The sequence below is a fragment of the Gorilla gorilla genome, chromosome 6 (genome assembly GCF_029281585.2).
Source record: "Gorilla gorilla gorilla isolate KB3781 chromosome 6, NHGRI_mGorGor1-v2.1_pri, whole genome shotgun sequence".
NCBI classification, from domain to species: domain Eukaryota; kingdom Metazoa; phylum Chordata; class Mammalia; order Primates; family Hominidae; genus Gorilla; species Gorilla gorilla.
Window position 1 is genome coordinate 149386282 of NC_073230.2, and position 13530 is coordinate 149399811.

General features: G+C 47.8%; 1 protein-coding gene across 1 annotated transcript in view; it reads right to left on the minus strand.

Annotated features, from left to right (window-relative positions):
* Nucleotides 1–3441: 3441 nt before the first annotated feature.
* The window catches only part of SLC37A3 (solute carrier family 37 member 3), a 122312-nt gene continuing 112223 nt past the window's right edge, over nt 3442–13530 (minus strand). Inside the window, exons 14-15 of the mRNA XM_055346413.2 lie at nt 9932–10049; nt 3442–5085 (exon numbers count right to left, since the gene is read on the minus strand). Coding sequence (XP_055202388.1) covers nt 9948–10049 — 102 coding nt within the window. The 3' untranslated portion in view covers nt 3442–5085; nt 9932–9947. The remainder of the gene's footprint in view (nt 5086–9931; nt 10050–13530) is intronic.

The window sequence follows — 13530 nt, forward strand, 5'->3', positions numbered from 1 at the left end:
TATATGAAACATAAGACTTACTGTGTCCAGAATTGGTGGGTTCTTGGTCTCACTGACTTAAAGAGTGAAGCCGCGGCCCCTCACGGTGAGTGTTACAGTTCTTAAAGGCCGCGTGTCTGGAGTTTGCGCCATCTGAGGTTCGGATGTGTTTGGCGTTTCTTCACTCTGGTGGGTTTGTGGTCTGGCTGGATCAGGAGTGAAGCTGCAGACCTTCACGGTGAGTGTTACAGCTCATAAAGGCAGTGTGGACCCAAAGAGTGATCAGCAGCAAGATTTATTGCAAAAAACGAAAGAACAAAGTTTCCACACTATGGAAGGAGACCCAAACAAGTTACCACTGTTGGCTGGGCAGCCTGCTTTTATTCCTTTATCTGGCCCCACCCACATCCTGCTGATTGGTCCATTTTACAGAGAGCCGATTGGTCTGTTTTGACAGGGTCCTAATTGGTGTGTTTACAATCCCTGAACTAGACACAAAACTTCTTCACCTCCCCACTAGATTAGCTAAATACAGAGTGTCCATTGGTGTATTTACAAACCCTGAGCTAGACACAGAGTGCTGATTGGTGCATTTACAAACCTTGAGCTAGATACACAGTGCTGATTGGTGTATTTACAATCCCTTAGCTAGACATAAAGATTCTCCAAGTCCCCACCAGACTCAGGAGGCTAGCTGGCTTCACCCAGTGGATCCCGCACTGGGGTCGCAGGTGGAGCTGCTTGCCAGTCCTGTGCCGTGCGCCCGCACTCCTCAGCCCTTGGGTGGTCGATGGGACTGGGCGCCGTGGAGCAGGGGGCGGTGCTCGTCGGGGAGGCTTGGGCCGCGCAGGAGCCCACAGCTGGAGGGCGCTGAGGCTCAGGCATGGCGGGCTGCAGGTCCCGATCCCTGCCCTGTGGGGAGGCAGCTAAGGTCCAGCGAGAAGTCGAGCACAGCAGCTGCTGGCCCAGGTGCTAAGCCCGTCACTGCCCCGGGCCTGCGGGGCCGGCAGGTCGCTCCGAGTGCGGGGCCCGCCGAGCCCACGCCCACCCGGAACTCGCGCTGGCCCGCAAGCGCCAAGCGCAGCCCCGGTTCCCGCCCACGCCTCTCCCTCCATACCTCCCTGCAAGCTGAGAGAGCCGGCTCCGGCCTTGGCCAGCCCAGAAAGGGGCTCCCACAGTGCAGCGGCGGGCTGAAGGGCTTCTCAAGCGCGGCCAGAGTGGGCGCCAAGGCCGAGGAGGCGTGGAGAGTGAGCCAGGGCTGCAAGGGCTGCCGGCACGCTGCCACCTCTCATTACCAAAATCATTTTTAGGTGTACAGTTCAGTGGAATTACAGTGTTTAGAGACATGTTTTTTGGTGTGTGTTGTCAAAATTTTCACGCCTGTAATCCCAGCACTTTGGGAGGCCAAGGCAGGTGGATCACCTAAGGTTAGGAGTTCGAGACCAGCCTGACCAACATGCAGAAATCCCTCTCTACTAAAAATACAAAAAAATAAGGTGGGCGTGGTGGTGCATGCCTGTAATCCTAGCTACTCAGGAGGCTGAGACAGGAGAATTGCTTGAACCTGGGAGGCGGAGTTTGTGGTGAGCCGAGATCGCACCACTGCACTCCAGCCTGGGCAACAAGAGTGAGACTCGGTCTCAAAAAAAAAAAATTCAACCTTTTATTTTATGATTTCTGGGTTTGACATTGTTTTAAAGGCCTTTCCACTATATGATTTTTTAATCTCCCATATTTTACTACTGCTTTTATGGTTTCCATTTTGGCATTTTAATATCAATGAATCTGTATCTTATTTTAGCTGAGGATGTGAAGAAGAGATTCGATTTTCTTTCTGGATGGGTAGCCAGAAGTCTCAATGCCATTAATTGAATAGTGTCATTCCAAGTGTCTAGCCCATTTTATAAACTAATACCCTGCTTAGAAACGAAATTCCTGTATATATTTAGGTCTATTCTGGAACTTTGGATTTATTCCATTGAGTTGTCTATCCATTTACAGGCAAGTACCACATTTTAGAAATCAACATGGCTGGGTGTTTTCTTTCTCTACAAAAAAAAAAAAAAAAAAAAAAAATCAGCTGGACATGATGGTGTACTCCTTTAGTCCCAGCTACACAGGAGGCTGAGGCAGGAGGATCGCTTGAGCCCAAGATGTCGAGGCTGCAGTGAGCAGTGTTCCTACCACAGCTTTCCAGCCTGGGTGACAAAGCAAGACCCTGTCTCTATTAAATAAAAGTAATAAAATAAAGGCCAGGCACAGTGGCTGACACTTGTAATCCCAGCACTTTGGGTGGCTGAGGTGGAAGGACTGCTTGAGGCCAGGAGTTCGTGACCAGTCTGGGCAACAAAGTGAGATCCTGACTCTACAAAAAAATTAAAAAACTTAGCCAGGCATGGTGACATGCGTCTGTGGCCTGGCTACACAGGAGGCTGAGGCAGGAGGATTGCTTGAGCCCAGGAGGTCGAGGCTGTAGTGAGCTGTGTTTGCACCACTGCACTCCAGCCTGGATAACAGAGTGAGACCCTGGCTCAAACATAAAATAAAATACAAAATAAAATAAAGTAGTAAAATAACATAAAATCCATGTAACTTTAAAAGTTGTTCAAATACCTGGTAGAGTTAGTCTCTTATCATTGCTCTTCTGGTTTGAAAGTTCCTGGTTATTTGTTTTTCCATATAAACTTTAGAATCAGTTTGTTGAATTAAAAAGGTTCCTGCTGATTTGGGTGGGAGTGGGGAGTTTTGGCCCTGCTTAAAGGGTGAAGTCCAGTCCCATCTGCTGAGGTTGTAGGTGTCTTGAAGGGTCCCTCTCCCAACTCTTGCTGCTGCCCAGCTCATGTCCAGCTCAGTCACAGAAGGTGCGGGGCAGCCAGGACCTCCAATCCATCCATCTGAGATGGATGCTGTACCCTCTAAGCAGCCTCAGACCCCTACATGGGTGGTGGCTGGAGTCAGCACAGCTATAGGGGTGGCCATAGCCACAGCTATAGGGGTGGCCATAGCCACAGCCAGGTGAAGCCTCAGCCGCGCAGTCCTGACCAGGGAAGCTGGAGGCCCTGCCTGGTGCACAGGGCTGTGGGCCCCCCTGGGGGAAGGTGGTGAGACCTGAGGGCAGACCATACCCATGCCGCAGGCCTCAGGCACGAGTTCCTTCCGTATCTCCAGGGCCCACTGAGTCCATCCCCAGGCACCATGCCAGATGCACTCCTCTTTCCAAATGGTGGAGCTTCCCAGGGTGACACACCAAAACCAGATGGCACGCTTTCTTTCTTTTTATGCTTAGATTTTTTTTTTCTGGTGTTAAAATAACACATGATCCAAATGAAAACATGATATATATAAGAAAATTAAAATTACCAAAAATGTCTGACCCAGAAATAAATGAGTAAAAGTTTTGTGTATTCTTTCCAGTTTATTTTTCTTTTCTTTCTTTTTTTTTTTTTTGTTTTTTTTTGAGACAGAGTTTCGTTCTTGTTGCCCAGGCTGGAGTGCAATGGCGCGATCTCGGCTCACTGCAACGTCCGCCTCCTGGGTTCAAGCAATTCTCCTGCCTCAGCCTCCCGAGTAGCTGGGATTACAGGGGCACACCACCACATCCTGCTAATTTTTTGTATTTTTAGTAGAAACAGGGTTTCATCATGTTAGCAGGCTCGTCTCGGACTCCTGACCTCAGGTGATCTGCTTGCCTTGGCCTCCCAAAGCGCTGGGATTACAGGCATAAGCCACTGCGCCCGGTTCTCTTCCTGGATTTCTTTATATCTGGATGTTAAATGTCCATATTGATCTGTTTCTCAAATCTTCCATCCCCCCCTATTCCCATTGTTGTATTGTTTCCCTCTTTATTAACAAAATCAAGTAGCTTTTCATATTTAATTAACTGGCCATTTATCTTCTGATTTTTTTTTATTAAGTTGAAATTTTATGTAAAACAACTGACTATAAACAAATAACTTGTCAGTATATTATTACATTTAAAAGGATGCCAGACTGGGTGTGGTGGCTCACACCTGTAGTTCCAACACTTTGAGAGGTCAAGGTGGATGAATAGCTTGAGCACAGGAGTTCAAGACTAGCCTGGGCAACATGGCAAAACCCCATCTCTACAAAAAATACAAAAATTAGCCAGACATAATGGTGCACACCTGTGGTCCCAGCTACATGGGAGGCTGAGGCAGGAGGATCACTTGAGCCCAGGAGGTCAGGGCTGCAGTGAGCCATGTTTACACCACTGCAACCCAGCCTGAGTGACAGAGCGAGACCCTGTCTCAAAAAAAAAAAAAAAAAAGGTCAACTTTGACCCAGATTTATATATTGGTACCTTGCATTATATAGACTCCACAGCATTTTGTACAAAGCTCAGCAAATAATAGTAGTTGCTAAATATCTTTGTTGAATAAATCTTCAACTCACAGGTTGCTTCTAAATCTTAATCTAGTACTTCCTCCAGGGTTAAACAGTAAATGACTTTCTTTAGCTCTTTATTCTAGAAAAATTTTAAATACTATTTGTTGAATATTTACTACTTGTCCCTGCTCCAAACTGTTTAGATGTGGTGATTTAATCCTTACAACAATACTAGAAGATAGGTCCTCTTGTTATCTGCATTTTACAGATAAGAAAACTTATCTGAACACTTAAGTGGCTGAGCTGAACTTTAGCGCCTATACTTTAACTATTGTGCTAGGTCCCTCTTTAGCTGGTTCAGTTCACGCACCAATCCTGATCCATTTATAGTTCTCCGGCACACATTGTTGAGAAGAATTCTGGGGCAGTATCTAGGCTCCATAAGAAAAAAAAAAAACAAAAACTCTGCCTCAATTGATGATGTCTGCCATATATGCACAGGAATGGGGAGGTGGGAGTTACTTTTTTTTTTTTTTTTTAACTCTGCTGAATCATTCCTCGGAGAAAAATTATCTCTGGGGTTATATACAGCTCTAACGCCTTCAAAATTGGGGCATGTTGACATCTGAAGTGTTTAAAGCCTGCTTTGTTTCCTAGCTGTAGTAGAATTCTTTAACTGCCTGTTTATAATTTATCTGAGAGAAACACTGGTAATTAGGCATCTGAGCATTCCTCCAATTCCCTCGTTTCTTCCTTTTCCTGTGGTAAAAACAGAAAGTCAGAAAAATAATCACATTGCATCATGATACCAGTGGGCTGTATAAAAAGCCCCGTGATGTTATTTTTCCGATCATTGCTTTCCTCACAGCCAGCATTTACACCATGCCAAATACCCCTCCCATCAGATCGTTAGAAATGGCCATACAGTCGGTCTCTTTACTAACCTTTCTACATCCCAAACAGTTTTACAACTTGGCTTCAGCTGCAGGGCAGCCCAGCTTTTAAAGGAATTAGATCCTTTTCCCAGAATCTCCATTAAAGAGAACTTAACACAGCTTTAGGAGAAAGAGATATAAAGTGATTTTCTCCAATCTCTACCCACTTTTCCAAGTGCACTTTTATCTTACATTCAGAACCAATCTATTCATTTAGAATCGTTCTATGAGGTGTTCAGTATTCACTTTCCCATCCTTTAAACATTTTTTTCTCAGCTAAAGTAATATACGTATATTGAGAATTCCTGGGATGGCTGTTATCTCCTCTAACTACAAGGCAGGAAACCAGATGGAGAAGAAAAATCGCTGGGAAATCTCACATTGTCCTGATTACCTCTGGCCGAGAAAGAGAAAAGTTATTTGGGAGGTCAGCTGTCATAAGCCAACAGGGTTTTGAAGGAGTCATGTCAAGATGAAACCCCACGACACCAGAATAGGGTGGGGGTTCTGTCCCTACCCCAGGCTCCTATATCAGTTTCTTTTCTTTTTTTGTGGGGGGGGGGGGACAGAGTCTCACTCTGTCACCCAGGCTGGAATGCAGTGGTGTGATCTCAGTTCACTGCAATCTCTGCCTCTGGGGTTCAAGCAATTCTCGTGCCTCAGCCTCCCGAGTAACTGGAATTACAGGCGTGCGCCACTACGACCGGGTAATTTTTGTATTTCTAGTAGAGACAGGATTTCGTCACGTTGGCCAGGCTGGTCTCGAACTCCTGACTTCAAGACATCCTCCTGCCTCAACCTCCCAAAGTGCTGGGATTATGGGCATGAGCCACCATACCTGGCCTGTATCAGTTTCTTAAAGGAGCACCTCTGGCCCTTGATGAGGCCTCCCTCTTGGCCTCATGGTCATCAGCAGACATCCAGATGAGGTCCAGCATTGTAGTGAGCATCTTGCAGATGGTGAGCTGCTCAGACCATGCCCACTTTGGTGTATTCGGGACTCTTAGCTATTCCCAAAGCACCCGCTATCAGGCCAGATAAAGGTAACCTCTGGCTGCCTTCTGCATAGGAAGGCAGGAGCCCCCAGTACTGCAGTTCACGCGGGCTCCTAGAGAACTTTCTGAGGGACACCTAGCAATGCGCCTCTGGACAGCTACCCTGTCCAGAACCTTCCCCATGAGGGTACACAGTCTGCTGCCCCTGGGAAGGAACAGCATCTCATCTTTTTTTTGGATGCCGCACTGGCTAGGATGTTTTCTGGCCCATGATCACTAGAAATGTTTGCCTGTAAGAGACCAAGCTCCAGGAACCCCCTGCTGCTTGCTGTATCTCACTATCTACAACATTCAAGCTTAACCCCAGGAAGTCCTCTTTTGACAGAAAACCGAATACCGCATGTTCTCATTTGTAAGTGGGAGTGAAATGGTAACTCATGAACAGAAAGAAGGGAACAACAGGCTGGGTGCAGTGGCTCACACCTGTAATCCCAGCACTTTGGGAGGCCGAGGCAGGTGGATCACCTGAGATCAGGAGTTCAAGACCAGCCTGGCCAAATGGTGAAACCCTGTCTCTACTAAAAATACAAAAATAAGCCAAGTGTGGTGGCGCACACCTGTAATCCCAGCTACTCGGGGAGCTGAGGCACGAGAATCACTTGAACCTGGGAGGCGGAGGTTGCAGTGAGCTGCGGTCACACCACTGCACTCCAGCCTGGGCAATAGAGCAAGACTCTGTCTCAAAAAAAAAAAAAAGAGGGAACAATAGACACTGGAGTCTACTTGAGGATGCAGGTGAGAGGAGGGAGAGGAGCAGAAAAGCTAACTATTGGGTACCAGGTTTAGTACCTGGGTGATGAAATAATCTGTACAACCAACACCCATGACATGAGTTCACCTGTGTAACAAACCTTCACATGTACCCCTGAACCTAAAATAAAAGTTAAAAAAAGAAAAGTCCTCTCCTGCATATGCCCCACACACCTGCGGGTGGTGACATCCTCTGCTGTGATCTTGGTACACAAGGCAAACCCATAGCCAAATGTGTCCAACCTGAATTTCTTTCCTAAGCCCAGTCACTGGATGTTCCCTTTTTGGCCATTGCTTACTTTTATTTTTCTTATTGTGAAGTCGTATATGTATATAAAACATATAAACAGGTTATAAAAAACAAATTCAACCCTTATGTACTCATAACCCAGGCTATAAAATATAACATTAGTAAAAACCTTAGGCATCTGTATTAGATTGCTAGGGTTAGCCAATATCAAGGTACAGTATCACAAACTGAGGGGCTTAAAACAACAGAAATGTATTCTCTCACAGTTTGGGGGCTATCTGAAATCATGGTATCGGCAGGGCCATGTTCTCTTTGTTTTTTGGGTTGTTTTGTTTGTTTGTTTTTTGAGACAGAGTCTGGCTCTGTCACCCAGGCTGGAGTGCAATGGCATGATCACGGCTCACTGCAGCCTCTGCCTCCCAGTTCAAGCAATTTTCTTGCCTCAGCCTCCCAAGTAGCTGGGGACTACAGGCATATGCCACCACGCCCCTGGCTAATTTTTGTATTTTCTGGTGGAGACAGGGCTTCGCAGTGTTGCCCAGGCTGGTCTCAAACTCCTGACTTCAGGTGATCCACCTGCCTTGGCCTCCCAGAGTACTGGGATTACAGATATGAGCCACTGTGCCTGGCCAGGGCCGTGTTCTCTTTGAAGGCTCTTAGGGAGAGTCCTTCCTTAACTTTTCCTAACTTCTGATGACAGCCAACAATCCTTGTTGTTCCTAGGCTTGTAACTACATCACTCTAATCTCTGCCTCCATTGTCAGAGGGCCTTCTACCCTGTGTATCTATATCCAAATCTCCCTGTCCTTTCTCTTATAAAGACAACAGCGACACTGGATTTAGGGCCCACCTTAATCTAATCAGCATGATTTCATCTTGATTTGATTACATCTGCAAAGACTCTATTTCCAAATAAAGTCACATTCACAAGTACTGTAGTGATAACAGTTTGGATCTGTGTCCTCCCCACTAAATCTCATGACCAGTTGAAGTGTCCATTGTTGGAGGTGGGACCCGGTGGGAGGTGATAGGATCACGGAGGCAGATTTCTCATGAATGGTTTAGCACAGTCCTCTTGGTGCTGTCCTCATAATAGTGAGTGAATTCTCGCAAGATCTAGTCATTTAAAAGTGTGTGGCACCCCCACCCCCATTCTTTCTCTGGCTCCTGCCTTCCCATGTGATACCCCTGCTCCCCGTTCACCTTCTGCCATGACTGGAAGATCCCTGAGGCCTCCCCAGAAGCAGATGCTGCTATGCTTCCTGTACAGCCTGCAGAACTGTGAGCCAATTAAATCTCTTTTCTTTATAAATTATCCACTCTCAGGCCAGGTGCAGTGGTTCACACCTGTAATCCCAGCACTCTGGGAGGCCGAGGTGGGTGGATCATTTGAGGTCAGGAGTTCAAGACCAGCCTGGCCAACACGGTAAAACCCCTTCTCTACAAAAATACAAAAATTAGCCAGGCATGGTGGCCTCTGCCTGTAATCCCAGCTCCTTGGGAGGCTGGGGCAGGAGAATCGCTTGAACCTAGGAGACAGAGGTTGCAGTGAGCTGAGATAGCGCCACTGCACTCCAGCCTGGGCAACAGAGCAAGACTCTGTCTCAAATAAATAAATAAATAAATAAATAGCCCAGTCTCAGGTATTTCTTTATAGCAACTCAAGAACAGCCTAATACACGGGCTTAGGACTTGACTATATCTTTGGGGGCGGGGGGCACAATTCAACCCGCTGCAGATTCCCATGTGTGTTCTTCCTAAATGACATCTCCCTTTCTTCCCAAAGAGGTAACCACTTGGGTTACTTTTGTGTTAATCATTTTCTTACTTTTGAAACAGGTTTTTTTGTTTGTTAGTTTTGTTTTTTAATCACCTGACTATATATACCTAACCAAACATTGCTGAGTTTTGAAAAGCTGGGTATGAAGCACAAGGCCAGCTGAATAAGGTCAGGGCTTCACTGCCACTTCGAGATGAAGGCTTCCAGGATGAGATATTCCCATGGGGTCTCAGGTCATAAAATGGCTGAGCTTCCCTGACAGTGTTCAGAGCCCCTTCTGAGAAAGACAGTGGATATACCAAGGGCTATCCAGGGAAACCCAGGGCTCACTTGGATTAGGGCACCTATGTAGACAAGACATTGGGCCTGCTGAAGGGTGAGGGTTGGGTAAGTGCACTGCATTTGTTTATGTGGTTTGGGTCAGCAGCATCCAAGATGGCCTCCAGGGCTCCCTACTTCTCAACTTCCCCCCATCTTCAGAGGTCCCTTGTGCTGCCTGTTCCTGTACCTCTTGAGGATTCAGCAGGGTAAATGACATTGGTACTTTGCTCCTCACACTGGCCAATTATGACTCAGTTTCCCAGGTCTGCCCTTTCATCCTCCTTATGGGTTTGCATATTATCTTTTAAATCCCTTTGCTGTAGTTTTAGTGGGATTTCATTAAGAATAAGTTAGATGGGCCAGGCATGGTGGCTCATGCCTGTAATCTCAGCACTATGGGAGGTCAAGGTGGGTGGATCACCTGAGGTCTGGAGTTCAAGACCAGCCTGACCAACATGGTGAAACCCACTCTCTACTAAAACTACAACAATTAGCCAGATGCAGTGGCACACACCTGTAGTCCCAGTTACTCAGGAGGCTGAGGCTGGAGAATCGCTTGAACCTGGGAAGGGGAGGTTGTAGTGAGCTGAGATCGTACCACAGCCTGAGCAACAGAGCAAGACTCCATCTCCCTGCCAAAAAGAAAAGAATAAGTTAGATGCATGTGTTCAACCCACCATCTTCACCTGCAACCCTTTCTCTTTTTTTTTTTTTTTTTTTTTTTTGAGACGGAGTTTCGCTCTGTCGCCCAGGCTGGAGTGCAGTGGTGCGATCTCGACTCACTGCAAGCTCTGCCTCCCGGGTTCACGCCATTCTCCTGCCTCAGCCTCCCGCGTAGCTGGGACTACAGGCATGCGCCCCCATGCCCGGCTAATTTTTTGTATTTTTAGTAGAGACGGGGTTTCACCGTGTTAGCCAGGATGGTCTCGATCTCCTGACCTCGTGATCCACCCGTCTCGGCCTCCCAAAGTGCTGGGATTACAGGCGTGAGCCACCGCGCCCAGCCTGCAACCCTTTCTCTTGGTCCTACTTTCCATGGAGCTGTGTTGTTAAGATTCCTTTATTCACTCATTTGCCAAATAATTCCTGAGCTCCTGATGTCTGCGATGCTGAGACATCAAGAGGAATGAGGCTCTCTCGGCCTGCGAATAGCTTACACTCTAGTAGGGAAGACAGACAAGGAAATAGGTCTTCACAATATAGGCAAGGATCTCCTGATGACTGTTGAGAAGGCTGAGCCCTGGAGGATGCGAAGGAGTGAGATGGGGATGGGAAATCAATGGGACAGGGGCTCTGGGTCAATATCTCAAGCCCGGAAAGATGAGTTAATTATTGAAGGAAACAATATTAAGCATTGTTATCAAATTCAGATTGCCACTTTGATTCCAAAGACCCAGGAAGGATAAAGCCTTAAGGCAACTGGGGGGCCATCAGCTCTCAGAGGGTGATGGAAGCCTTGGCTGGGGGAGCACATCCAGGAAAAGTGTGGTAGTGAAGGACATGCCGGCCAAGGACTAGAAGAGACAACAGCAGCACCTGTGGGCTAAGCACAGTCTCCCCAAGGAGACTGAGGAGCAGAGCTGGCAAGGGAAGGGGATGGTGTATACAATGATGGGCACCATGAAGCTTTCAAAAAGTCCAGGCTTTCGAAAGGAACACGGAAACCAATACTGTATGATTCCACCTAGAGTTGTCACATTCATGGAAACACACAGTAGAATGATGCTTGCCAGGGACTGGGGGAGGGGAGGGGAGGCATTGTTTAATGGGTACAGAGTTCCAGCTTTGCAAGATGGAAGAGCTCTGGAGATTGGTTGGCCAACAATGGGAATGAACTTTACACTACTGAACTGTACGCCCGAAAATGGTTAAGATGGTCAATTTTACGTTGTGCATTTTCTACCACAATAAAAAATTTAAATAAATGTTTTTAAAAAGTAACACAAAAACCAGAGCCTACATTCCTGGATTCTTTACTCTTTTATGATTAGGACAACTCCATGAACTAGCGCCCCCATATAAGGGTCAAAGCTGGTGTCCCTCATCACCACTGGAGCATGAGGCTTTGCCTGCCCCCTCCTTAGCCGTGAGCACTTCTGAGTACCACACGCCTGTAGACAGCCCTCTACGTGCACACCGAGCTTGCCATGCAGATGTGCTTCAAGCCAGGTCTCTTAGCATCCTCCCACAACTGCACGACTGCCGCTTTCCCATCATGCCTCTTAGAAAGAAATTCTGGCACCTGTCCTATGAGTTAACCAGTACTCCAGTGTGTGCAGCCACTGCTGAAGCTTACCAATTGCTAAGGGCATCTGCTGTGACTCCAACAGTGCCAATACCCACTTTGGGTCCCATGGTGCAGCCTCTATAAATTCAGATGGATTCTTGCTGCCTTTTTTCACAAGGTGGACTTTCCACTCTGCTCCTGGGCTCTCTGGGTTGGCCCAGGTGGGGCATGGGGGTGATCTGGCTGGTGGGGCCAACCAAGAGGGTAAAGCCACCTGAGAGGCCCAGGTGGACGTGGGGCCTTGAGGTGGGGTCTGGCTGCAGGGCCTGGCTCTGGGTCAGCAAAAGAAAGTCCAAAGTTTTGCCCAAGAGTCATAGCATCATTAGAGCCGACACAGCACCTTCTGCCTGCCAGGTGCCCTTCTGAGCTCTTCACGTGCATGTACTCAATGAGTTCTCCCAGAAAACCTATGAGATCAGAACTAGTAAGTCCCATTTTATGGATGGAGAAACAGAAGCAAAACCAGGAGCTCTCTCTTGGCCCCATCTGTGGTGAGAATGAAGGTCATTCTCAGCAATCACACCATCAGCATTCCAGAAAGCATCAGCCTCACTAGGAAGGGACATACAGGGATTGGGAAGGGTCCCAGAAGAACCCTGTGGAGGGATTTGCATCACATCAATGCTGAGCTCTGTCTCCTTAGAAAGGAAAGGAAGAGGCTCCAGGCTGACAAAGGGTGGGAGGTAGGAAGGAACTGGCCACACTGCCTGTAGTCGGGGTGCTCCCCTGGGCTTCTGATACATCATCAGGGTTTGGATGAGACCAGGCATTTCTTGTTCAATATCTCAAGCCCAGAAAGATGAGTGATCAGTTAATTCTTGAAGGAAACAATATTAAGCACTGTTATCAAATTCAGGCTGCCACTTTGATTCCACAGGTCACAACAAGGACAGCAAAAAAATTTTGGATGGTATTTAAGTCTCCAAAAAAAGAAAAGTTCCGTAGGCTTAGGAAGATCTGAGTTGACCAGCTATGGAAACAAGATGGCAGATGATTCTTCATACCTCTTTGTAATATTTTAAAGATGCAATAACAGCCCTCTATTAAAGATAAAAGAAGCAGAGGGAGGTGAAATTACTTGTTCAAGGTAACACAGCCAGTGTGAGGCAGAGCTCCATCCAAATCCACAAAGTCAGGCTCTGAAATTGGCACCCTTGCCGCTGTGCAACCACCACCCCAGCTGTCAGCCTTTGAGTGGAAAATCAGAGAGGTGGCTGGGGAGCCAAGGGAGCCCAGAGCCCAGCTGGGGTCCATCATGGTTTGTGATCATTCAGCTGCATGAGGTGGGGCTCAGCAACCAGTGAGGTGGACCGTGGGCCTCGAGTTCAGCCCCAGAGAAGGGGCCTGGTCCAAGCCAGGCAGGGGTCGGGGACCAACTGCAGTCCCAGCAAAGGGCACCTGGGCCTCCTTGGCTCAGAGCCATTGCTCAGTTTATGTGCTGGGGCCCTGATGGGCTGACCTGAGAGGCAGGAGTGCTGGATCCCCAGGGCTATGATGCAGGCACTGGTTCTGAGTTAGATGGCAGCAAAGCACAGCAATGAGGGTGACCTGGTTGGCACCTGCCTTCTGGGTCAAGGAGGGTGACTTCATGGCAAAGACTCGTGGTTGGTGAAGATCAAGGAGTAAAGGGCACATGTGCAGGCAAGAGCACCAGTGGTCTCAGGACAGGGAAGGAAAGGGCACGCCACATGCGCATGGTGCTGCTCCTCACTGGGTCAGCCATGCTCCTGCCTCGGGGCCTTTGTACTTGCTCTGCCTCGGCCTACAGCCCTCTTCCCCAGATACCCCCATGACTCATCTCCTCACTCCCCTCAAGCCTGTGCTCA